Source organism: Sapajus apella, unplaced genomic scaffold (genome assembly GCF_009761245.1).
Source record: "Sapajus apella isolate SASKATOON/1434 unplaced genomic scaffold, GSC_monkey_1.0 scaffold47, whole genome shotgun sequence".
NCBI classification, from domain to species: Eukaryota; Metazoa; Chordata; class Mammalia; order Primates; family Cebidae; genus Sapajus; species Sapajus apella.
This window is the reverse complement of record NW_022436987.1, coordinates 14,590,346-14,617,794: the sequence shown is the minus strand read 5'-3', so window position 1 is coordinate 14,617,794 and position 27,449 is coordinate 14,590,346. Positions and strand designations below refer to the sequence as shown.

Here is a 27,449-nt window from a genome sequence, read left to right as displayed (position 1 = left end):
TTGTTCTTAGACTAAAGCCCAGAATTCGTTGCCTTATACCTGGTGGCCCTGCCCGACTGTGCCTTGCTGGCCCTCTGGCTCTCCTCTCCTCTCTAGACACTATTTTCTCTGCCAGGAATGCCCTCCCTGTCTGCTTCGCCTGCCTCACTCTTAATAAAAGTCTGAAGTCTCGGCTTACAGGTAAGTTCCTTGAGGAATCTTTCCATGACTGACACTCTCCCACCATCCCCTCTCCATCCTGGGTCGGGTCTTAGCACCACAGCCATCATCACCACACTCCTCCGGGTCCTAGAAAGGGGCTGTCTCTTAAAAGGCACAATCTTGCTGCCTGCAAATTTTGATGGACCTTCATTTAGATATGTTTTCTTTTTAATTTTTAATTTTGAAATAACTTCAAACTTACAGAAAAGTTACAGGAATAGTGTAGAAAATTCCCATATACCTCATCCACTCTCCTTTTATTTCTCCCTCTCCTCCCCTCCCCTTCTTTCTCTGTAAGGCACACATATCATCTTTCTTCTGAGCCATTTCAGAGTAAGCCACGTAGATCATGCCCTTTGCTTCTTATGCTTAGTGTTTATTTACAAAGAACTAGGATATTGTCTTCCATGGTACAACTACAAATTCTGACAATTTAACTCCAACATTCCAATTTTGCCAATTGACTGAAGAATATCCTTTAGAGCACTGTATTGCCCTGCATGGGATGCAGTTCAGGATCATGCTGTGCTTTTAGTTGTCACGTATCTTTAGTCTCCTTCATCCTGGAACAGTTGCTCAGCCTTTGTCTTTCACAGCATTCACATTTTTGAACAATATAACCCAGGTTTGGTTTTTTTTGATAGAATGTTCCACAATTTGTCTGAGATTCCTCATGATTAGTTTCAGGTTTTCTATCCCTGACTGCAATACAACATAAGAGATGTTATGTTCTTCTAGGGTATCACCTCAGGGAGCATATGACGTCCATCTGTCCCTCACCTGTGATGTAACTTTGATCACCTGGTCATGATGTGATCTGGATACTCCACTTAGTGGTGACTTTGTTTCCCCTTGCAGCTAATGAGCAATCAGTGGAGAGAGATGTTGACACGATGCAAAAATCCTGTTCCTCGTCAAATTTCCTCCTCTAGATTTCAGCATCCCTTGATAATCCTTGCCTTAACTCACATTTACCAGATGGTTGCAACTCCCTCTTCCTTTATTAGCCTTCTCTCATAGAGTCCAGCCCTCTCTTCTCCATTGATGTATCTATTTTTAAATGTATCTATTATTATAGACTTGTGGATTCCTATTTTATTTAATGGCTATAATCCACTGCTGTGCTCAATTTATTTTGATGCTTGCACTGTCCCCAGATTGGATTGTTCTTTGTAGCCTTACAGGGAAGAGACACTACCAAGGGGAGGACTTAATAAAAGAAGAGCTGCTATGGTCTCAATGTCTGTGTCCTCCTAAAATTCACATATTCAGGTTTAATCCCAATGTAATGGCATTTGGAGATGGAGCCTTTGGGAGATGATTAGGTCATGAGGGCAAAGGTCTCCTGAACAGGATTAGTTCCCTTACAAAACAGGCCCAAGAGAGTTTGATCATGCCTTCCACCATGGAAGGACACAGTGAAAAGATGGCTGTCTATGAATGAGGAAGTGGGCCCTTCCAAGACATAGAATCTGCCAGCATCTTGATCTTTGAATTCCAGCTTCCAGAATCATAAGAAATCAATGTCTTTTGTTTATATGCCACTCAGTATGGTATTTTGTAATAGCAGCCTGAATCTAGGACAAAAGCTTTTGAAGGATTCCAACTCTCCACCATTGGAACTAGCGCCTCAAAAAATAGTAAGCTGCCCATCACAGGAAGTAATTAAGAGATGTTGTTGACTATTTTTACAGAAGGAATTCATTCATCAGATGGGGGCTTTTAAAGGTCCCTTCCAAACCTGACAGTTGAGAGCTGCAGCAGATCTCTAGAAAGGAAAAAGGTATATAACCCAGGTGCATACAATTTAGAGGAAAGTTTAGTGGAGTACTAAATGTTGAGAAGGGGAAACATTCAGGCCACCTCTTAGAAACAATCTAACTCAGGCTGGCAGTGAATAAAATTCTTATCCCTAATCCTCTCAACTTTTCCTGAACATCACTGCATGCCAGGCACCATGCTAAATGTTGGGACCCAGAAAGGAAGACAACTAAGAGCCAGGCCCAAGACAGCAACTGGTGGGATGATAGACGGAGGTCCCACTGGCTCTGCATGGGGGAGCTAGGAAAGGTCTCAAAGAGAAACCCACTTTTCAAGAATGAGTAGGAGCCTGTCAGTCAACGAACAAGTGCAGCCACTGGAATTCTGTCCAGCACAAAATGAAGTCACCAGGACTCCAATTCCGGGAAATTTTGATGCAGATATATAGATATGGATATCTATATATACATATATGTGTGTATATTAAATATGAGTACACATACAAATATATCCTTTCACATTTTCTTTTAAGGGGCATGTATGGGGGAAATCATGGACTTAAAAAGCAAGTGTTCGAATGGCCAGTAGTTCAGCATCCTAGTCAGAAGATGTTTCTCTCCCTCTCACCAAGAGACCTGTGTTCCTAAGACAATCTAAGAGTAAATGCTCTGAGCTGGCTGATAGACAACTGAGGAAAGAAGTCACACAGGAGATGCCTACGATTGCTGCCTTCTCACTCCTCCTTTTAGTCTGTTCTCTACATACAGAGCAGAGTTTCTAAGCCCCAGCACAGCCAGTTTGGTGAGAGTCACATGCTGACATCTGGCCTTACTTGGGGAGTCTCTGGACAGAGTGATCCTGTGCTGGAGGGTTTAGGGAAATAATTTAGTGTCCTCGGGTGTGGCCTGAACTACTGGTGCTAACTTGAGTCTCTGGAACTGCTGATCAGTACCCAGGCCTAAAGATGCCACTGTCTAGGGAAGTTCATCTCATCTGAATAGATTCAGGGAAGCATCCTCCTGAGCAATGATAAAACTGCTGACTTACATTTTCATAGCACTATGCTTAGGAAATGCACAACATACATGCTCCCATTTGCCTCTTCTGAATCCAAGACAGACATGACTAATCTATCACAACACACTGACACAGAGACTGAGACCTCATCATCCTTCTATACATACCTTTCTAGGTAGCCAAGTGCTATCCAGGAACATGTCACAGATTTCAAACATATGTCATATTTGATATCTAACCTGAATTTCATAAGACTGCTATAAGATCAGACAAAACAAGCATGGCTATCCTCATTTTAAAGATGGAGAAACAGGCAGCAGAGGTGACTGCACAGTCAGGAGGGATGGAGCTGAGATGAAAGCAAGGTCTCTCAATATGATCCTTTTTATACTCCCTCTCTTGCTGCCTGTGCTAAAACCTGGGAAGATTTCAGGTAGAAACACTCTGCACAGCTGCAAAACTCAGTCAAAGTAGGCCCACATGCATAATGTGATTCTGCTGATGTGGGCTTCAAAATCCAGCTCAGGCGCAAGTTGCATTTCCATAAAAACCCTACCAAAAAAAATGGTACCCCTTCTTCTGAGGTTCTCAGCCTTCCACATTTGTTCTTTATTTCTACCAAGGAGTACAGTGTTAGAACACAGTAGGTGCTCAAAAGGTGGTTACTAAAGTGAAGGAGGACAAAGCCCTGCACTAAGTTCAGCATCTCTGGGGTAAAAAAGTAATATAATAAAGCAAAGCAAAGAAGAGAAGTTTTACAAGCAGACTCACTGGGCCTCAATTTCTGCATCTGTAAAGTGGCGAGAATACCACTTACGTCAAAAGGGTTTTGAGAAAATGGGAGACATTTTTAAAGAGATTGGGACAATAATGATGAAGAGTAGGAGGAAGAGGAAGAACTAGAAAAGAGGAATGTGGCAGACTGACTTTACGGTGACCCCCAATGATGCCAGTACTTTGGTATTCATGCCTTGTATCATTCCATCCCCTTTCAGTGTAGTGACCTGTGACCTGCTTCTAACCAACAGACTATAGCAAAGCTGATAAGATGCCATTCCCACGATTATGATATTTAGATAAGATTCTACCATGTTAGAAGACTTGTTCCAGAAGCTTTCTCCCTCTCTGGCATTGAGGATATTTGCAGATATTGGGAGGCCCATTTGGCAAGGAGCTGAGAGCAGCTTCTAGGAGGTAATGGTGGCCCCTCCAGCTGACAGCCACCAAGAAACCAAGGCCCAGAGTCTTATAATTGCAAGAGAATTAGTTCTGTCAACAAACTGAGTGAACATAGAAGCAAACCCCTCCCCAGTCAAGCCTCCAGATGAGAATAAAACCCTGGGCAACAGCTTGACTGATGCCTTGCAGAGGTACCCGGCTAAGCTATGCCCCGACTTCTGATGCACAGAAGCTGTGAGATAATAAATATGTGTTGTTTTAAGTGTAAATCTACAATAATTTGTTATATGGCAACAGAAAACTAATATAGGGAGAGGAGGAAAAAGGAGAGAAAGGAGGAGAACCAATGGTGGCTAGTCTTAAGAAATCAATCTTAAGACAGCAGGGAAAACAAACTTCTTTCTCTTTGAATGGCAGCAATAGTCCAAAAGTTTTAGCTAAGGCCAGCCTTCTGTATTTTCAGGTATAGTCTCCATAGGTTTGAGCAGAGCTCCAACTATGAAAGACTACTTCTCATACTTGAAGGGTAAGCAATTCCACAACAACACAACAGAGAGGCTGGGCCCTCTGTCCTCTCCTTGTACCTTCTCCCTTGGCCAAGGCTACAACAATCAGGCTAATGCTATCCAATTGACCTCCTGCCTCCTCAGTCTGCTCTGGGATCTCACGCAGGCCCACAGGGTGGTTGTCTTAAGGCCCAAGGCAAAGCTACGGCCAGTATCCACCCACGTGCCTCCACTGGAGGAACCCTCTCCTCCCAGCACATGGCCAAGGCATGAAAAATTCCACTGCTCAAGTTCCCTTCCCCTTCCCCTAGTCCCCTTCCCCTAGTATTAAAACCAGAACCATCCAACCCCTCTGGAGTCTTAGCCTTTGATGTGTCATACCCAAGTAGAGTTGGCAGGATTAAACCAGCCCCATGTTACTTTTTTTTTCAGAAATATTTCCAGAGAAATCCACAAAACAAGTACCACCCAAAGGGGGAAATAAATGAGAGAGCCAGAAACCAGAAAGAGAATGTGAGGCAAGAAGTGGGGCAGAGCACCCCTTCCCCAAACCACCAGCACTTCCCTCTGGCCTTGGCCAGCCTTTCTTCTCAGAGAATTAAGATGATATTTCTGTGTATGTGACCTTAACAGGAAAAGCATAAAAGCAAGCTGGTACCCACACAACCTGAGTCAAAACATGAATCAAATAAATTGTCAGCACATGAGACAGAAACCTGCCTTCAGAGAGACTTCAGTGTTCTCTTCCCCTTACCCTGGCCCTTTGGGATGGCTCCACTGTAACTCATAACCCCCAAGGTAAAATCCGCTCTTACCCACAACCTGGATAATCTGGGCCAGGAGGACGCCATCTGTTACATCTTGCTGGAGATCCTTGATGAGACGCTTGTGGCCGGATTTGGCTAGATAATGATTGGCCCAATCTGTGTAGATCTGCAAAAAAAGCAAACAGGCAACTTTAGAAAGACAGTCGGATCCCCTCTCAGAGTCTGAGGCAGCTGCTCGGGCCAGCACAGTGGCCACTGTCCCACTGGCAAGCTTTCAGGGCCAGCCAGCACCATTAAAATTCAGTGCATTGTGCTGATCACGCATTCAGCTAACCATGGCGGGGCCTTAGCCTATTGAGAGAACTGCCGTCAAGATTCAGGGAAAAACTAAAGAAAGCTTCAAAACATGCAGAGGCCTGAATGGGACAGGGGACACGGAACTAAACAGTCTGCTCCAGGCGGCTTTGAGAGGCTGCAGCTTTGAGAGGCTGCGACTCTAGATGCCAGTGAAGTCTCCCCCAGCCCTTCCCATCTTTTTCTCTTTATTGAGAAAACGTATGGGGAGGTTACCACCCAACAGGCATCTCTTAATGGGCCATTTCAGGGTAAGGAGGGCTATTGAGGTATTCTGCGTTCTCAGGGAGCCTGGGTCCCTTGAAAAGAAGCCAAGTACGAAAACAGAGCCCCTTCAATTATTCTTGTGTGAGAGAAGTTATTTACGGCCTCACAATAATCTCAAATTTAATCGGTTTAATTTAAAAGCTAGGCATCATTTTCACTGTTGGGATTCTGTGAACAAAACCCAGCAAATTCCAACATATTTAAACACAACACTGTTGTGTACAGCATTTTAGAAGGCAAAGACTGGTTGACCTATGGAATCAGGAGAGCAGACCCCCTTGGGGAACATATCAGACCTGCTCCTCCTGGTCTCAGAATGGTCAGGGCAGAAGAATATTTGCTTTCCAAACAGGCCAACAAGCACAAGAAAAATTCTTGCCTGAAAATTTTCTCCCAAACCATCAAAGCCAAAAACAAAACAAAAAAACCTCCCCACTGATTTTGAGTGCCAAGTTCCATGCATGAATTTGTGAGTTTGCAGAAGGGTGTGGATGTGCCCTTTGGATATCAGCACCTCTTTTTTTCAGAGGGATAGGAACAGATGACTGGTCAAAAAGAGAGCTGTCCTGCCTCAACTGGTTAGTAACAATAGGGTCAAGTACTAATTCCATGATGTCTCCACCAAAATGATGAAGGTGATCATTCTACCTCAACCAGTGGGCCTGCCCCAAGGATATATGTGACTCCAAGAGCAGCATATGATCTCACACTAACCCTCCACCCTGTTGTTCCAAATATCTCACCCAGTGTAATCTCACACAATGATCACAGTCCCCCACTGCTCTTGGAATGGGAACAGGAGTCACGGTCGGGTTTGCCAAGCAGAGGCCTTCTAAGGAGGCAGCATCTCTGGCTACTCCACCTGGAGACCATAAGGGCGTCTCACCAGGAAGGGATGAAGCAAAGCTGAATCTTCTGGTTAATGAAGAGACGAGAGCTGTAGCACCTAACCACTACCCACCCATCTAGAAGTTCTGTCTTCTACTGGAGAGACCCACAAGCAGAAGAAGCACACCCACAGTGTGCTTCTGTTTCACAACACAGCCCAAGGATCCAATCCTTAACTCCATGCTAGTCTCCTTCCCTGTGGCTCTCCAGTTGTCAGAGACCAATCATCCAGTGGAGCAAGAGTATTTTCAATTTTATAAGCACAAAGTAAGCTCAGGAAGTAGCCTATAACCTTTGTAAAGACAATGGCCAATTTTAAATTTAAAAGATCATTAAAGGAAATTATTAAGAAGGAGAGAGGAAGGAAAATAAACATCAAAAGGAAAAGAGGCAGACATGGGTTCAGGCCCCAGTTCTGCAGTTCCCAAAAGAGTAGGGATTTGGGTCTATTTTAGTGACTTTTGCCGCATACCTACAAGAGCACAAGCATGTTAGAATTTCTCAATATATTTCTGTGGGTGAAGGGATGGATGACCTCATGTGAGCTACTTAACCCCTCTGAGGCTGTTTTCTTATCTGTAAAATGGGATCAACACCATCTACTTGTCAGTTATGAGGACTGAGCACTACAACACATTTGAAAGAATGCGTTATGCAGAGAAGGAGCTTCATATATCCAACTAACATACAGTAGCTACTACGTGCCAGGCACTGGCATAGATGTTTTACACAGGTTAACTCATTCAATCCTCATTCTATGTGGCAGAGGTTATTATTGTGTCCACTTTTTAGAGGAGAAAACTGAAGAGCAGAAAGGTAAAGTAACCTGTCCAAGGTCACAAGTAAGTGGCGGAGTCAGGATTTGAGCCCAGGCTAACATATTTTACAATCCCTTTGACATTCTACAGTGCCTCGCCAAATACAAATATGAATGTTAATAGAGCCAGTCATCCCTTCCATGGCATCCTCCTACTGACTATAGGTTTGTGCCTCTCTTATGTTCTCAGTGAAAGAATTTTATTTTTATTTATTTTTTTCCAAGACAGAGTTTTGCTCTATCGCCCAGACTGGAGTGCAGTGGTATGATCATGGCTTTGCTGCAACTTCTGCCTCCCAGGTTCAAGCAATTCTCCTGCCTCAGTCTCCCGAGTAGCTGGGATTACAAGTGCACGCCAACACGCCTGGCTAATTTTTATATTTTTAATAGAGATGTGGTTTCACCATGTCGGCCAGGCTGGTCTTTAACTCCTGACCTCGTGATCTGCTCACCTCGGCCTCCCAAACTGCTGGGATTACAGGCGTGAGCCACTGCGCTCGGTCCCAGAATTTATCTGAAAAGTAATCAAAACCCAAACCTCGATCTTTCCCTTGCTATCCAAATGCTTTTGGATAAGTGACTCTACTTTCTGGGCTTCAGTTTACTCACCTATAAAATGGGTACAATTAAGGGCTGCTTCAGAAGGTGGAAATGAAGACTCAGAGTGGTACTATCTAAAAAGTGCCTGGCCTGATCCACACTGGGGCTCATGAAGTCAAGGTGATAGGGAGGAGGGCAATAAAGAGGGGTGCTCTGAAATTGACAGAGTTGCTTTAATCTTAGCTGCTATGCTGTCAATTACCTCTGTGCCCTCTGGCTTAAGCGTCATCATTTGCAAGATAATATACCTACATCATTGGTATTATGAAGATGAAATGAGCTCATAAATATAAAGGTCACAGAATCTGGCACATGCTAAGTGTTCAGTAAATAAAAGTTAACAATAAAAAAATTTTATTAACAGCTTCATGAAATGGGCCATAACAAAGTCAGCCACAGCCTCCACCCTGAACCCCCAGGACGCAAAAGACTCAAGGATTTCTTCCCCTTCTCACAGCCAAATTTCAAGAGTCTGGAATATCCCCTACCTGGAATCACAAAGCATGGTACAGCATAAAAGAACAGCAGGTCAGAAACCAGCCAGGCTGGTATATAGAGCAAGACTTCCTTCCCTAACTAGAAGCGGATGCACTGCACTGCTCTCTCAAACCATGGAGGGATTTCCCCAGCCCTGTGGGAGGGACTGTAAAGTTTTAAAAAGCCACGTGCACCTAAAACATCAGCTGAATGAGATGTGACCATCAACAAAGGCACAGCTGAGTGGGATGAGATGCTGGTGCCTCAGCTCATCCCTTCTTAGATGAAGAAGGTTCTTTAAAATAGATGCACTGTCTCTAAAACTAGACTTCTTTGTGAGTTTGCACAACCCAGCAAGAAGACAAGGTTAAACTTATTTCAACAAGTGCACATACACACATACTGTGATTGCAGAGCCATGGTGAGGCCACGCTAGTATCAGGTACACTCATGAGAACTTCTACAGGATAGAGTGGTTGGAAACGGCTCTGCCAAAGTGAACTTCTCATTCGAAAACAAGAGCTCTTCTCTCAATTTTAATTTACCTACACACCAATGCCAAACTTTCCTAGGGCACAGCTCTAATATAATTGCCCCTTCAAAAAAATCAATGGCTCCCCACTTCTCACTGAATTAAAGGCAAACTCTTCACACTTGAGTCAAGGCAGCCTTATCATCTATCTGTCCTACCCTAGAATGTCCTCCAACCTTTGAAGGAGAGGCAGCGTGTGTGGAAGAATGGAGACTTTGGAATCTGACCTAGTTAAGCTGGTCGTTGGCCATGTTAGTTTCTAGCAATCTTTCTGTTCTTCAGTTTTATCCTCCATAAAACAGGGATTATAGCAAACATAAGGCAGGAGCTGGCAAACTGCACCACGACCAGTGCTAGCTGACCACCTATTTATGTGAACAAAGTCCTATCGGGACAGAGCCTCATCCATTTGTGGTCTCTGGTTACTTTCATGCTACAAAGCAAAGCCGAGCAGTTGTGACTGAGACCTGTTGCCTACAAAACCTCAAGTACTGACTATCCAGCTCTTCACAGAAAATCTGACAGTCTGTTATAAGGACCAAATGAGATGATATACCTACACATACCACGTGCTCAGTAGTAATAATCCGATAACCCTCAGAAAAAACGCATACCCCACATTTTCCTCTCTCTGAACTCACTCTATCCCCTCTGCCCAGGTGCCTCTGCTGCTTGAGGCCACCTTGCCCAGCTCAACTCTAATGCCCGTCCCCCATCAAGTCCCTCTTCATTGCCTGACCCAAACCTCAGCTGCCTATGATATAGCAGATGAACAGAACGTGCATGCCAGCACCACCTTCCCACTCCCACTTGCCCATCTCTGCATTCCTGGTAGTGCCTCACGGGGGCTGGCCCACAGCAAGAGGCTAGTAAGTGGTTGCCAGGTAGAGCTGAACATGGAGAAAAAGGGCAAATCTTGGGAAACTGATTACACTTGAGACTTACATAATGTAGGCTCTCAGCAAATCCTCCAACCTGAATCTCTTTATTGATTGAAAAGAGCACAGAACATGGAAAATAAATCACTCCACAGCTCAGGCTCATTAATCAGGAACCATTTAACAAGGATCATTAATTATCTGGAGTTTCCACTCCCTCCCCTCCCTGTCCCCAGCTCTCAACTTTTTGAAGTGAATCATAAGGAAACATGTAGATTTATTTTTTAAATCAGTGTTCATGGGCTATGCTAATCATGGACATAAATTCAGCCCCATCTCCTTCACCTGCTGTTTCAGTAGCTCATGCACGAAAATCATTCTTCCAAAGGGTACCCTTGAAAAATAAACTTATAATTTCTTTAGTCATCAAAGATAGATTTCATCAAGTTCAACAATTCAGTAAAAACAGAGCTGTGTGTGTTTGAAAGATTTTGAGTAAGAACTAAAGCATGCTGGCTTCCTGTCTAAGCCTCAGCTATCCAGAATTGTTTTCTCCAAAGCCTTTCATTCCCTAAAATGATAGAAAAATGAGGGTTGCTGTTGCTTTTTTCCCAGGAGTCCGTTGTTCCTTCATCCTGGTTTGCCCCCAGAAGGTGGATAGTTGTGAAGTTTCAGTAGAAACTGATAGGACAAAGAACCACACAGCAGGAAGGACCATCTAGTCCCCAATCCTAAATCATCAAGTCATCCCACGAGAAAGGCTCTAGGATCCTTTGACACTAGTACCCAAGAAGGAGTCCACCAATACAGCCGCCCCCTTGCTCCAATCCCTCCATCTCACAGAGGTGCCCCTCTGTACATCCCTTCTAACCAGAGACTCTGCTCCAGAACTGCTCTGTGAGGGAGAGAAGCTGCTGTCAAAGGCTTGACAAGATAAAAGGGGAAGGGAAGCTAAGACAGCTCAACAGTGAATTCATTTTGATTCACTTTATTACCCCTGACAGAATTTCAAGGAGTGAGTCATTTGTTTGCTTAAAACTCCACATCATTCCACATCAAACAGGCTGAAATCCAACAGGGGAAATTTTGACAGATCAATTCAAGTAAAGAACCTGATCATTAGTTCTAATAACAAAAACTGGTAATAATTGTACCATGTTAAACCCAAAGGGGATAATAACACTGCTAAGTTTATACTGCAATTAGCCCTTAAATGAAGCAGGGTAGCACTAAAGAAACCCAAGAAAAATTCCTCAAAACAACTGCACTGAAAGTGCTAGAATGGAGCCTCAGCAACCAAACTACAAATGCAAATGGTTTGATGGATCCAGAGGCAGATGGCATCAGGTTAGCAAACTGTATTTCTTAGAAGGAAATGCCAATGTGGAGACTAACAGTTAAAGTAAGCCAATTGTTTAGCGTCTGTTTAATTGTAAGGGCAATGCTACTGTTTGGCCCCAGTTCAAGATGCCTCACTCTAGACTTTGGTAATGTCATCAACATAACGTCATTTATTTCTTTTCCTTCTTTTCTTTTTTGAGACAGAGTCTTGCTCTGTCTCCCAGGCTGGAGTGCAGGGACGTGATCTTGGCTCACTGCAATTTGAACTCTGTCTCCTGAGTTCAAGTGATTCTCCTGCCTCAGCCTCCCAAGTAGCTGGGATTAAAGGCATGTGACATCACACCCAGCTAATATTTGTATTTTTAGTAGAGACAGAGTTTCACCATGTTGGCCTGGCTGGTGTCAAACTCCTAGCCTCAAGTGATCCACCCATGTTGGCTTCCCAAAGTGCTGTGTGAGACACACCAGCCAACACAATGTCATTTCTAAGACTGAGCAGTATGTGGCTAAATGGTTTAGTTCTGAATGCTCTGGAGTGTAAAAATGATTTTGCAACAATAGTAGAGTGTTCATTCTGTCCTTGAACACCTCAAAGAATGTCACTGCTTATTCAGTTTTCCACAATGTTAAGAAAATCAAAATGCACCATTTGTTATCAAGAGCAAAGCTGGTGACACATTCATTCCTGCATCTGCAGCATCTAGCAAGGAGTATGGTACCAACCCACAGGTATCAACCACATGTCCACATAACCTTTTAGCTGCATGGGGTGAGGAAACTGAAATTAGCTGGTGCCTTTTTCTCACTTCCCTCTTTCCATAACAGTCGAATGTATCCTCCTTTTAATGTAGCCCCACCTTGGGATTAAAAACCACTGCCTTACAATAGTCAAATAGGTGATATGGTGCCCCCAGCCCTACACACTGGAACAACAGGTAGAGCACAGAGAAGCAAATCTTTTGCTCAAGGCTGCACAGCACAACAGGGGTTTCTGCTCCCTGGTTTCTCAGAAAAGTCCAGTTCTGCCCCAATGTCCCTGGAGTGCCCCATATGCCCAACCTGTAGGGCAATGACCATCCTTCTATCCCCATCCTTGCCATCTTCTGATGCATTACTTGGGGCATTTGTGGGCTTTCCATAACCATAAAATCATAAAAGCAAGGGTCTGCAGTCTCAGATGTGGGTGTGGACCAGAGCTGAACTCTGGCTTTGCCTTACCAGCTAGGTGACCCTAGGGGAGTCATGTCCCTTCTGAACGTCAGTGTTCCAAACTGGTGCAGTGGTGATATACAGTTGCTTCACAGGTTCAATGATATCATGTAAGTGGTTAACACAGTGTCTGGCACATAGTATGTATTAAATAAACAACAATTGTTAATATTCAAATGAATAGCACTAGATAAGTTTTGGGGGAATAAGTCATTCTAGGCTGCTGAGGGTTTATACTTCTGAGAGCCACACATTTTAAACTATTCCACTGGGATTTTTTTTTTCAAATGAATTATAACGATTTCTTATTTTTAATTAACACAATTATGCTTTTTCTTGATGCCCCAGGTAAATCGCTATGAATGACAATATTTTGATGTTTACAAGGATGTGTCCTTAGGACCTGCTGAGCTGCTGGATCTTTCTTAAGAGACCCCAGAGTATTTAGAAACTGTATAGCCTGGGCACAGTGGCTCACACCTGTAATCCCAGTACTTTGGGAGGCCAAAGAAATCAGATTACTTGACCCCAGGAGTTTGAGACCAACCTAGGCAACGTGGTAAAACCCTGTCTCCACAAAAATAAAAAACAGGCTGGGCATGGTGGCTCACACCTGTAATTCGAGCATTTTGGGAGGCCGAGATGGGCAGATCTCCTGAGGTCAGAAGGGCAAGACAAGCCTGGCCAACATGGTAAAACCCCTTCTCTACTAAAAACACAAAAATTAGCTAGGTGTGGTGGTGGGCACCTATAATGCCAGCTACTCGGGAGGCTGAGGCAGGAGAATCACTTGAACCTGGAAGGCAGCAGTTGCAGTGAGCCAAGATCACACGATTGCACTCCAGTCTGGGTGACAAGAGTGAAACTCAGTCTCAAAATAGCCAGGTGTGGTGGTATGTGTCTGTGGTTCCAGCTACTCAGGAGGCTGAGGCAGGTGGATCACTTGAACCCAAGAGGTTGAGGCTGCAGTGAGCCGTGATCGCCACTGCACTCGACTTGAATAACAGAGTGAGACCCTATCTCAACTAAACAAAATTCTGTGTAAAGTAAGAGCACATACTGTTTAAGCAAGAGCCATGCTGTAACTTTTCCCTCAAGGAAAAAGTAGAAGGATTTTGTGGCAACCCTTTGAGCTGCCTCAAGGTACAGCAGGGAAGGCTCTTTGGTTCTCAACTATCTTGAGCCGGATAAGACTCCTAGAAAGCTGGGTTCCAGGAGCACTGGGAGGTGAATGAGTTCTGTATTCCCCATCTGAGCATGTGAGGAATTGTACCATCAGCCCTTGCTCTTGACATATGTTTTGTAATATGGTTAACATGAACATTTATACCAAGGGGTATAAATCCCTGTCTGGACCCCAAAGAAGGCAGCAGGGGGAGGGGAAGAGCCATCTGCTTGTTTCTTTCCTTTTTATCTGCAGTAATCGACTTGCCTGCACAACCACCAAACAAAGATAAACCCTGATACCCGCCCACCTGCAAGCCTTTGTTTCAAAAGGATACTCACATAGAGCAAGTGAGCAGAGAGGGTGGCACAGCTTCCCTTTAATTAGGATTTTCATCTTTTTCCACATCCTGGGACTATCCCGGCTCCTACTTTGCCTCTGAATATCCAGTTAAGTAGCTGAGAGATGCCTGCCTGTCTTGATGCATGAAGTAAACATTGCCTGAGCATCTGCCTTTGCTGGGTGCAATGCCTGCTCCAGTCTTACGTAGGATAATAACTACCATCTGCCAAATGTCTGTGGTGAAATATTAAGAAAACACTTCTCAGAGTCAGATAATTTAGTTCCAAACATGCTCCAACCACTTCCTGATACAGTAGTTCTGGGTAGGTTACTAAAGCTATCAGAGACTCAGTTTCCTCATCTGTAAAATGGATCACCCATTCTAGTTACTGTGAGATTGAAATGAGATAACCTACCAATGCCTGGCACACAGTAAGGGCTCAGCAGGTTAGCTGTGATTATAATTACCATGAAGATGATGTCAGGCAATGTGAACACTTCACAAACAATGGATTTCTTTGGTTTCCAACCCACCTGTGAGGGAGATATTATTTTCCCCATCTTCCAGATGAGGAAACTGAGGCTCAAAGAGGTAAAGTGACTTTCCCAATAGTATGTGACAAGTATGCAGGGTTTAAAAGCAATAACTGGCTCCTAACGATGCTACACTGTTACGGAGGGGCCCACACAGAAACCACTAGCCACAGAAGGTCAAGCACTACAACAGGGTGGGAAAAGGAGAGTGAGAGGGAAAGGCATGCTGCATAATACCCATCACAGTGTTTCCCCTGTCCCTGGGAACAGGGCTAGCCCTGTTTCACTCAGGACTAACAGACCCAAGAGGGGAGCTGACACTTTCCCATGTCACCAAAGCACAAAGCAAACACAGTTTCACAACAATCTCACTGTAGCAAAAACAAAAATGCCAACATAACATGAGTTACCATTGCAGGACTGTATCCAAGCAGGGAAATGCTCAGGGGCAAGGTCCCTCAGTTCTTCCAGTCTGCGGTGTGCAAGGCTGGTCTGGGACCCCATGCAGCAGCAGACACTGGGTCATGCCTGGGAATGGCACCACAGCCACACAATGGTGGCATTGTCTGTTGGGAACATGAACAAGCCACAGGTGGGCATGCACAGCACCTCCAGAGGTTTTGAAACCTACGCCTTTAAAAAAATAAACCAGCTAGTGAATGTGCTGGGAGCAACAGGTGATATCTTAAGGATGAGGGTGTAGGTGTCTGCTTCATCCACATCTCAGGATAACCCACATTCAGTGCCTATGAGTTTCCTCTCTTGAACTGCTTCCTAGAACAGGCAATGCCCAGTACCACACTTCACATGATAGAAAGTACTTTCCCATTCATTTCCTCATTTGATCACTATCCCCTGTGTGCTAGAAGTCTATGCTTCTGTCTACTGTGTGCCAGGTGTTTTGTACCTGTGATCATATTTACACTCTCTCCTTCACTGGAGTAACAGCTCCAATAGGCCAGGACCAAACATTTAGAGCAGTGCCTGTCACATAGTAGGTGTTCACTAAACAGTTGTGGAATGGATGATCAGACCCATTTTACATATTGGAAAAAAGGCTCAAAGAGGTTAAAGTGCATGAGGTCACACAGCTAATAAAAGGCGAAGCTCCATCTTACTCAAGCTGACTAGCCTCATAGCTACCACCTCTCAACATGGCAAAATATGTCTCTAGGTCTCCCTGGAAACTCCCTGGAAAATCAAATAAGGCCGAGTGAGGCTGAAAACTGGAATTCTTACTCATCACTTCAGAACAAAATTGAGTCCCTTTCTACAGCACTTCCTCCCACCCTCTCCAACCTTAGAACCCAGATCTGAACAACTTTAAACCACAATGTCTAGTAGCTGCCAAAAAGCCAAATGTCAGAGCCCTGGTAGAAATTTCTCAAGTGTTTTTACTCCCTTCCTGCGTTCATTAGGTACTAATTAGATGCATTCTCTTTCCAAGTGCTTCCTCTACTATAATGGGAATCAGGCCCTTGCAGAAAGTCTTGGGAGCAGCTGCAAACACACTTACTGGCAGCAGACATCAAGCAGGGCAGCCACACCTAAGGGGGTAGTGAGAACCTGGGCCACTGTAAGGCCTCTCTCTGGTCTGGTCGCAAACTGACCTTTTAAGTCATAGCTTCTATCCAGTTGTTCAAACCTCCACAGCTCCCTTCACCTGCGGACTTCAGACAGAGACTGTCAGCTGCCCTCATCCAGCCAAATGCCTCAGCTCCACCTTCTAGGCACAGGTTCCCTAGGACTTTTGGCCTCACCATTCCCAGCGAAGACCTTGGAGTCCTGGGTGACGTCTGACAGGTTGCTTAACATCTCAGGAATGTTGAGGGGATAGAATGAGAGATTAGATCTGCAGAACTCTGCACATTTGGACACAGACTACACCAAGGCTTTGTGACTTTGGGCAATCCACCACGCTTTGATCCTCAGTTTCCACATCTATAAAATGGGATGATACTCTATTATCTGTGATGAAGACTACTGTGTCTATTGTGAGGTAGACAATGTTTGTAAAGTGCTTAGCACATAGGTGCTGCCTTTACTGTTAGTTTCTTTTGGTTCGTTTCTGTTATCTCCATGTCCATAAAAAATGCCTTCAAGTGCATCAGCTGGTGGCATCCCTCACACCATAGTTTCATGCTACCCTAACCCTCAGCCCCTGTGGGCAGGTTCTCAGGTCCGATGTGCCTTCCTCGTCCCCCCCTCCTTCCGACTTAACAGAATGTCCCCTTCTCCTGGATGGAAGCCAATCCTGCCTGCCAGGCTTCTGTGTGCACTGGGAGTTCAGAGAAAGCAATTAAAACAACCCTGTGGGACTAGTTCCCCAACCTCTGTGCCTTTGCCCATGCTGCCCTCTCTGCCTAGGGTGCCGTTACCCCACCACCTGGGAAATACCTACTTGAAACCTGAAAACCAAAGTAAATGTCAGTCCCTGTAAAGTCATTCCCAATCTGCTTTCCTACTCCTAACACAGAATTACTCATTCCTTCTTGCCTCCGAAAGCACTTTACATCTGCCTTTATCCTGGCTATTGTAACTATTCACCTCTCTCTCAATCAGGAGCTTCTCTAGAGAACAAGCTTTATATATATTTAAAACACAAGCACAATACCTGACTCACTACAGGGGCATGATGAGCACTCATTGATTTACTGGTGGGTGGGTAGATGGATGAATGGAAGAAAGGAAAAATGGATGGCAGGAGGGAGGGAGGAAGATCTGGGTAAACAGACTGGTGAATGTTCAGATGGATGGACGTGTGGATGAGTGGGTGGAAAAAAGAGATGAATGATTAAATGGGGGGAATACATGAATAGACAGATGGACAAATGGGTGGGACAGATAAATATGTTCCCCTTCACTGCCTAGATCATAAAGTCCATGAAATCAACATATGTCAAGTAGCTTTTAGACCAGTCACAGCAAAAGGCCCACAGCAGGCACTGGTAAGTAAAACTGCCCTGAGACAATTTCAACAGGTTGGTAGGACTCACCTGACTATGGATGCTACCGTTCTATTTTCAAAGAAACAAACACATACAGGGCAGTGGACAGGCAGTATGCCAGGGCAGACGCGGATGGGCTCAAGAGAGTTGGTTGGAACATTTTCAGTAAATTTTGGAGGTGATTGTTAACTACAGCCATTATTTTAATAATTAAATTATATAAACTTACAATTATATTTTTCAGGTGGCAGTAAATATTTAAAACTCATCACTTTCTAATTATTTTACTACATTTTACTATTGTTTAAGGTCATTTGGTTTATACCTATTATAGCTGTATGAGGGAAATACTATATAATAATGCTACTCTACGTATCTTCCCAGCTCAGAGTTGGTCAATTAAAATCAGTCTTGGTAGAAGGATTTACATCATGGAAATTGGCAAGTACTATCTATCAGGCTTTTTTCCTTGGAGAGCTAACTGAAACATCACTAAGTACACACAGGTGAGAAGGAGAAAAAAAAAAATCACTAAATATACACAGGTGGGCCAGGAAAAAAATATGAGTTTTTCTTTTCCCTCCTTACCTCTCCCCTTCCCCCAAACTGGAAATCTCTTTGTTTTGTAGAATGACAGGTACAAGTATGCAAATTTAGGGGACTGTAGACTGTGCTACAATGCTTTGCATGAGAAAAAGGGAAATCAGGGAGACAGGTAAGATCTGGAGCTGGGAAGCCTGCCGGACGCAGAGGGGCTATCTGGGTGGGTGAGGAGAAGGCTTAGAGACGAGATTGAGAGGACTTTAGTGAGATTACATACGATGTGAACTCTACTCTTGGAGATCTTCAGTGCAATCCGTATTCTTACCGGTGCTTTCTAGGGCAAGTGGAATCCTTCTCAGAAAGGACAAGAGATGCCAAGTTCTGGTTCCCAGTAGGTGAAGGGACAGGAGCAAGTGAGCTGGAGCCAAGGTTCAGTTACTCATTAAGAGAGCGACCCAGGTTTCTTTACAGGGCCAAGTGGGTACAGCGTGAGATCAAGGTTTCCCTTTGCAACACCTCTCAGTGTGCTTGTTACAGAGCACCTGCTCAAGGACTGCTGGCTCAAAGGCCTCCTGGCTGCCCCATCCCTCCTTTCACATGAGTCTCCTTGGTTTTGGCACTGGTCTCCCAAACACTGACTGTCCTCTGTTTGCCCAGTCCCTCTCTCCCCCAACACAGACCTCATCACCCACTGAGGTGTCCCAAAAGCCCTGCTCCAGGTGTTGCCGCATTCCCAGACACTGGACCTGACTGTCTCTGCCTGACCCATATTCCATTCCATCAGGGCTTGCTAGGTCCCAGGCATGCAGCTCTGGCGGAGAAAGGTGAGTCACAGTTCCCAAGAAACATTTACATTTTCAATGGGATCCTCAATGCTTTAACCCCAGGAGACTGATGTGAGGCTATGTAATCACTCTGGCAAGTGTGGGAGAGATTTTTTTTTTAATGATAAAGGATTTTTGTTTTGTTTTGTTTTTGTTTTCTTAGGGCCATTCAGACCACTGCACGTGAGTAGCTATATAAGGTGTACATTGTTTATTAAAATTCCCAACAACCAAGGCAAACTCTGTGCACTCGTGGTGATTATTTGAGGATGAGCAGTGGGGTGGTGAGTAGCTTAAGGATTTCCCTTAGGAGAAGAGGGGTCAGGTTTCCTGAAAGATTACACAGCAGACAGATTTATCTGGGAGAAGTAGATCCAGAGAGGGCCATAGTGAGAGTCCCTATTTCTGCATAAGAGGCTGTGACCGAAGGCACAGAGGGGGATAAAAAGGTGGTGGGAGCCTCCTGGGGTCTCACCTGGAGAAAGAGGGAGGTGGAAGAGCTTAGGGCCTGGAAAATATATCTTGAGTATAAATAATAGGTATCATATGCATATTTACATATTTTTACAGAATGATGCCAATCATAAATAATGGACCGTAAAGCACTGACCTTGGAATGATCAGTTGTAAAATGTCTAAACCCTGGAAGCATTTGCTTAGGAGAGCAGATATTCAGTGTTAATGTTATTCTATAACCCATAAACTTCCCTGAATTTTGTGCTAATGTATCCAAATTCAGGCAAGTCCCTTAAATTGTTCAAACTCAGTTTCTTCATCTGTGAAGTGGAGATGGTTATAGCATCTAGTGCATCAACTTGAATGAAGGATTAAATGAGAAAAAAAAATGTGAAGGACCTGTGAGCACACATGCAAAAGTACTCAAGGAGGGGTAAGAGACAGAGGGATGAAGGGATGAAGGAGGGTACAGAGGGACTATAGAAGATCTGACATTCTCATAAATGGCCATGACACTCCAGCCTATTGGGCAGACAGGCACAGGACCTGGCAAAGACTGTTGTGACACTTGTGGGAAAGTTGTGTAGCAAAGGCTTTAAAAAACTCTAGAAGGCAGGCAATTCCCAGCAGTAGCTGGCGCTGCCTGGCCCTAGGAACGCGCTTGCCTGCTCCTTCCCCATTTGGGAACCTCATTCCTTTCTCAGCAACTCCATGGCCAAGAGACTTGGCCACAGTAAAAGTGACCGTTGTGCCCCGGGCCCTCCTCCAGCCCAGATGTCAGAGCTCTCAGGCCTAGGGGCATCTCGGGTTTTTTGTGTTTACTATTTTTATTATTCTAGGCTTTCACTAGGAAGACTACCAAACACCAAGCTGGCATCTAGGAAAGTATCTTTGTGTTTCCCCTACTTAGGGGACAACCTGGCCCAGAGCACAAAAGAACAATTTGCACAAAGATACTATTTATTCTTCAAAGTCCTGGAAGAGGGCCCTGATTGATTCATCTCAAGAAGAATAATAAAGTCCTAACAGTGCTGTCTCTGCCTCCCATCCACAGTGCTTATAGTTTATAAAGCTCTTTCGTAAACACAATCCAATCTGAGCCTCATCACAATCCTAGGAAACACGGGTGGTGGCAGCCTGCGTTCTCCCCACTGCATCGATGAAGCAAGTGAGATATCAGCTGAAAGAGATTAGCATCCACACAACAGCCCAGGTATTTCAACTCAGTCTGGTCATCTTTATGCCATAAGGCAGTTACAAAAATCAGGCCAGGTCACTCAGATGGCCAGGATGAAGAGGAAGTTCTAGAATGGAACTGGAAAGAACCTTGTGTTCCTATGAAGATGGGAATTTGAATTCTGTGTCTATCCAGTCAGGGATGGAAATTCCCATGCAGGCATGTAAGATGTGTTCATCCGGTGTCAGAACCACATATCATACGTTCCTCCTATGATTGAAATGTCCATTTTTAACATCCTACCTCAAAAGATATCTCTTCCACAGGGCAGTAAGCCAAGATCCCAGGAGTTAAAAATAATAACTCAGAGACATCCCCATTAATTGTGCTTGGCCTGGGTAGCGTTAGACATCTAGAGCAAAAGACACACATGACCAATATCCCAGCAGTCTTCCACCTTTAATGAGCCACACACCCAGAGGATGAAAGGACAAGAGGATATCAAATACTCAGAGGACTCAGTAAAATGGTTCACATGGAAAATGACCTCAAAACTGTGTGAAAAGGTATCTTCATGCAGGAATTTTTTTCCCTACACCATTCATATCCACATCATTCATATCTTTATACATAAAGGGCCACACAGAATATCTGCTTACCAAGTAAACGCTTTGAGGGTTTAAATGTTTTTACAACAGATCACTCCAAGGTCAGCTGTATGCAGTAATCATTAAGCAAATAAGAGAAGCACACTCTTTCCTAGAAAACAAGCCCCTGCCAAACCACCTAATCATGCTAACGTTGCCTAGGAAGTTGGGTTAGATATATGGGGGAGAGAGAGAAGTTTTAGCAGGGGAAGGTATAAATTACAGCATTTTTTGCAAGAAGAATAGGCTAAGAAGCTTCTCTCTCTGTCATAAAGCTGTGGCCTCTGTCCACATCAAAGTGACGATGCTACCTGGGCACAGTGACACAAGTCTGGAGTCCCAGCTGCTCCAAAAGGCTGAGGCAGGAGGATTGCTTGAGCTCAGGAGTTCAAGACCAGCCTGGGCAACATAGTGAGATTCCCTTCTCTAAAAACAAACAAAAAAAGTGGTTATTCTGACTGTAAAACCAGAGCACCACACAGCTGCAGGCACCAGGAATGCCATTAGCCCCTGAGTTACAGTAACCATATGAAGGTTAAGAAGGCATAAAGGAATAAAAGTGCATCTTGCCTTTTTGCTCTATGAATGCACGCTCTCAAACGGTTTCTCGACAGCAAGTGGAAGGCCATGGGTGCAGATGCCTTCCAGCTTGAAAGATCCCATTCAGGTTGCCCTGGCTGGAAGAGGAAGAGGGCAGTGGGCCCTTCCTGGGACATTCCTGGGTCTCACTCAACAAGAAATCGTTTCCAGTTTCCCCCAAGCTAGTCCCTCCTGAAATGAAGCCCTCTGGAGTACTTCCTGACATCTCCTCCAACTCTTTTGCACCTGCTGAGGCCCACAATTAAGAAAACAACTAAAACCTGCCACACCTGTTGACATCGATGACCTTCCCAATTTCAGCTTCCTCTGCTTGGCCTTTGGTTTATGCAGTTGTATTTTCTCAGGCCACCAACAATGTCCAGATAGATCTTTCTCTACCTGCTCTAAAAATACACCACCCAGCCCTAACCCCGGGCAGACACACAAAACAAAAAAGCAGCACAAAGGTGGCAGCTGGCTCTTCTAGCTTTCCACACATGAAAGGCCCGCTTGGAGGGCTCGTGGTCTCTGCTCTGCATAGAAGATAAATTGAAACCATCTCTAAACATAAGCCCAATTCAAATAAACTTCATTGTCTCTCCCCAGAGACCCTGCCAACATCCCTGGAGGTTGCTTACCACTTTAAAATGGTCACAGGAATCCCGACTTTGACCCCGGGTGGGAACCCATAAGTTGATGCTTATAGGCATGGCTCAATCCACGGCAGCAGTGTGGTCCTCAGCAGTCAACGTCCCGTGCCCTCTCTGGGGGTGTCTAGTTCAAAGCACTGTGGAAGCGTGTGAAGCCTCCGAGGTTAATTTTAGCTGAAGTCACGCACCCGCTGTAGTCAGATTTTCTTACACAGGCCACCTCCTGAATAGCGGCAGCTTATGTTACCCCAACCCACTGGGCGGCCTTCTGGCCCCCAGCCCTGACTCCAAACTGTGCAATTCTTCTATCTCCATCTCCCCCGTCAAATTCTCACCCTCCAAAATAATCCAACCCTCCGTGCTTACATTTTCATGACACACTCAGGGGAAATAAATCACCATTTCTTTGGCTCCCCCAGGCAAACAAACCTGGGGAATTGCTCCCCCCTCGGCCCGTGCTTGGCAAAAGCTGGGCAAGAAGCTCTAGGCCAAGGGACTGTGCAAACTTCACTTGAACCAGGCAGCGGCTGCTGAGGCCACACAAGAGCAAAACCTTACATGCTTTCCAACTCCTGCAGTGGGGTTTTGACGCATGGTGCCTCCATGTGCCTCATCGTTTGCTTGACTCTGTCAAAAAGAAAAACAATAGTGCCTGCCCTTACATTTCTCTAAAAGGCCAGTGCAGGAGAGGAATCTGAATGTTTTCCTCCTGCAAAGAAGAGTTTGAGCCTTCATTCAACTTTGCAGAGGTTATGAAAAGCCTACCAAGACATTAGCATGGGTGCCAGATTCCAGGTTCCAACAAGTGAACAAGAGTGCGCTTGAGGAGGAAGTTTATCAGAAGTAGTACATTTCAGGCCTCACCTCCTGCCAAGCTCAGAGATAGGGCCTGGTAACTTCAAGATGCAATTTTTGCAAGAGTTGCTTGCTGGACTGAATTCTGGTCTGCTCTTAAGATTGTCTTTTTTCAATGGGGACAGGACCATGGAAAGGCAACGAAAAGTAAACAAATCCAGAGCGGCCTACTGTGATCTCAAACAAATCCCACAGCCTATAACCTTAAAGACAGAACTCTGGTATGCAGTCTTTAAATTAGGCATTAAGGCCACATGTAGAAACTGCTCCAAGCAGGATGAAATGCAATGTCTTTGCTCCTCCTTAGGTCTACCTGTTACACTACCAAGGCATCCCAGGTCTTTCCTTCGTATGACTCATTACACTTATAATTATTTCATTCATTCAGGTATTTATTGAGCACATACTCTGGTACTCTGATAATCTGAGAGGATTCAGCAGTGAATAAGGAAGTGCTCTCATGAGGCTTTATTCTATTTAGGATGAGGGGTAGGAGAGAGAGACAAGATGGCAGTAAAAAATAAACAAACAATATTAGAGAATAATAAATGCTATGAAGATGCATTAGAGAGTCAACTGCCAGGAGTGGAGGGACAGTGTGGTAGGAAAATCAAGAATGGCCTCTCTAAGGAGGCAATATTTGATTAGAGACCCAACTGATAAGAAGGGAGCAACCATGCACAGGCTCAGGGCAGGGTTCTCCCAGACCAGCGGCATTGGCATGGCCTGGGAACTCATCATAAATGCAGATTATCAGGTCCCACTCCAAGTCTACCGAATCAGAAATTGTGGGGTGGCAACTTAGCAGTGCAATCTGTGCAAGAGTTGCTTGCTAGACTGAATTCTGGTCTGGTCTTGAGATTGCCTTTTTTCAATGTGGACAAGACCATGGAAAGGCTACGGAAAAAATAAACAGCAGACTGGGTTTGAACAAGGATTCTGGTGGTCCTCATGCACACTGCAGTCTGGGAACCACTAAGCCATTGGAAGAGCATTCCAGGCGAAGGATTCTAAAGACGTGAATCTGTTCTGTTCACTAATGCAGTTCTTAGCCACTAGACCAGGGCATAGCACACAGTAGGAACTGAATAAATATTTTTTTGACTGCTAGCCAAGCTTAAGTCCCATCACCCTAGAATCCAAGCTAAAAATCAAAAAAAGGCTATATTCATAAAACTTTAGCAAAAGGACACAAAAAGGAAGAGGAGGCAGTCATTTAGAATTCCAGGTGGCTGGTGGAAAGATTTCTGTTGTGCCAGAAACTGCCAGCCGCTAAGAGCAACGCTTCCTAATCTAATAAACCTTGGCACCACAAGGTTGGCAATTAGATTTCCTGTAAAAGGCTAAATGTGGTAACCTTCTGCTTCTCGATTCTGAAACTCAGTAAGAAAGGCATTAGTGTGTGGCAGCTGGGATAATCATTTAATTGATCTTTTCCACCCAAAGACACCTCCCTTCCCTGCTCCAACCCACTGACTTGTAAATCAATGTCACCTTCATTATGAACATGAAAAGGCAGGAAAAAACACCGCCCTTCCCAAACCAAATTGGAGTCAATTTCCTAATGGGGCCTGGGTGACAGTCTGAATGGGTGCTGCCATTTCTCCCTCTCTAACCTCCTCCTGGGCCACCCACACAGCTCCATCCAGGCCATAGGAGAGCCCATGACATGCAAAGCAGAAAATAAGAGGCTTCCTACCAGCAGGAACTTCACAATAGAAAGGGCATGGATTCTGATGTCAGTCAGACCTGGTTCAAATCCCTGAACTGGACAATGTTTAGAAAGCAACTAGACAGCCATTTAGCATGTAGGAAGAGTTTGATAAATCATACACAATTTTCTCTTCCTCCTCACCGTTGCTGTAATTCCACCCATTCATTCAACAAATATTTAATAAATACCTACAATGCACCCTTTCTGAGGACAGAATGATGAGCAAAACTGACATAGGGCCTATTGTCTTGAGGGAGTTGACAGATATTAATCAAATAAGGATGTTAAATAAAGATATTATAAACAGATGCCAAAGGGCAGCTGTGACAAAAGCTACAGAGGAGAAGTACATGGTACCGTCAGAGCCTATATTGGAGAGTTCGATCTGTGTAGAGTTTATTAAAATACAAATGCCAAATCCCAGGTGGGCATCTATCTCAACCTCAGGTCATAAGGCCCAGGCCCAGGTGTGTTTATTAACAAGCCTCACAGGGTGTTCTAACTGTTGGAGTAAAGGCTTAGAGATGAACAAAGGTGGAAGGCTAGGATGAGCCATGTGGTAATGGATTAGAATTGAAGACTCTATAGAAACTAAAAACTGATGAAATCAGTTTATAAACTCATTTCAGTTTATAAACTATAGTACAGTTTATCAGTATAAATTACATACTGACCTATATAGTATGTCAGTATAAAGGAATCTAGATAGGATATTTGTAGATACAAATACATACACAGGTTAGTATATACACATACACTTCCTTGTTCTTTCAGCTGAAAGCGTCTAAAAATAACAACAGCCCAGTAGCAACAAGCATATCTAGCTCTTGATCCTGGTTTCTAATAGCATTCTCCAATCAAAAGAACCAGGGATTCTTGGAGAAATGATTCTTGGACTGAGGCAGGAAGTATCTAAGATAAGCCTGGAGAGTAGCATAGTGCCAAAAAGTAGGCATGTATCCCCACACCAAAACACAATGATCGAGGATGTCAAAGTGACACAGGAGCCAATTGAAGGAGCTCCCAATGGCCAAAGCTGACCAAGTTGAAAATAGCTGGAGCAACAAAATAAAGTACTTTGGATTATAACTCAAAGTGTGAAAGAAATATCCACGGGTTCATACTGCTATAAAGAAACGACTGACTAAACAAATAAATGAGAATAGAAAAATCTTCCATGTAAACAGAATTTCAAATAATGAATGCAGCCCACACTCTCAAGGTTAAAGATGGGCTACACGAAGAGTAAAATATGGAAAGGAGGGAAGGAGTAACTTTACAGTGAAGACGCCGAACAAACACTACCTCAGCCAGGTGATCGAGATTAACATAAACATCAGCAAGTCACGTTGATAGCATGACCCTGAAAGGAGGGGATGAAAAATGTCACTTTACCTCTGTGATCTTTCTCTTCAAAACCTACAACTCCGGTCTAATTAGGAGAAAAGCATCAGACAAATCCCAACTGGGGGACAATAGTGGGGAGGTACATTCTACAAAATACTTAACTATAACTTCTCAAAACCATTAGAAGCATCAAAAACACGGCAAGTCTGAGAAACTGTCATAGCCCAGAGAAGCCTAAGGACACATGACAGCTAAATGGAATGCAGTATCCTGGATGGGATCCTGAAACAGATAAGGTCATTAGGTTAAAAACTAAGGAAATCAGAATAGAGTATGGACTTTAGTTGATAATATTTTAATGTGAGTTCATTAACTGTGGCAAATGAGCTATGCAAATATTAGTTATTAATAATGGGTGGGGTATATGGCAGCTTTCTGTACTATCAACTTTTCTGTAAAGTTAAATCTAGTCTTAAAGTTTATTGAAAAAAAAAAAAAAAAAAAAAAGAACACATACAAAGCTCCATAGTTGACTATGGTGTGCAGCCAGTTTTGAAAACCCAATTCTTAATCCTCCATGGATAACAGGTGGATTTAGCCATTTTAAGGGCAGAATGCTAGCCTGATGTTTGATTTGAGATCATAATATTTCAGAAACTCTCATGTGTGTATAAACACACAAACAGCATACTTTCATATGTATATATAAAGTTTATACCCTAGTTATTATATACAAGAAACTCTTCCTGCATGCATGAATTTCCTAGAATACTCATTAATAACTGTTCAGGATAAAAGGACTTAAAAAAAAAAAAAGAAGCCATTCAAACCTCCAGGTTTTGCTTTGATCCATTCAAAAGGGCCATGAAAGAAC

The 27,449-nt window shown here is 44.0% G+C and overlaps 1 protein-coding gene across 3 annotated transcripts in view; it reads right to left on the bottom strand.

Moving 5' to 3' along the window:
* NAV2 (neuron navigator 2) overlaps positions 1-27,449 on the bottom strand; it is a 404,334-nt gene that overhangs the window by 278,782 nt on the left and 98,103 nt on the right. For all 3 annotated transcript variants that reach the window (XM_032241072.1, XM_032241073.1, XM_032241074.1), the window contains exon 2: positions 5,480-5,597. In XM_032241072.1, coding sequence (XP_032096963.1) covers positions 5,480-5,597 — 118 coding nt within the window. The remainder of the gene's footprint in view (positions 1-5,479; positions 5,598-27,449) is intronic.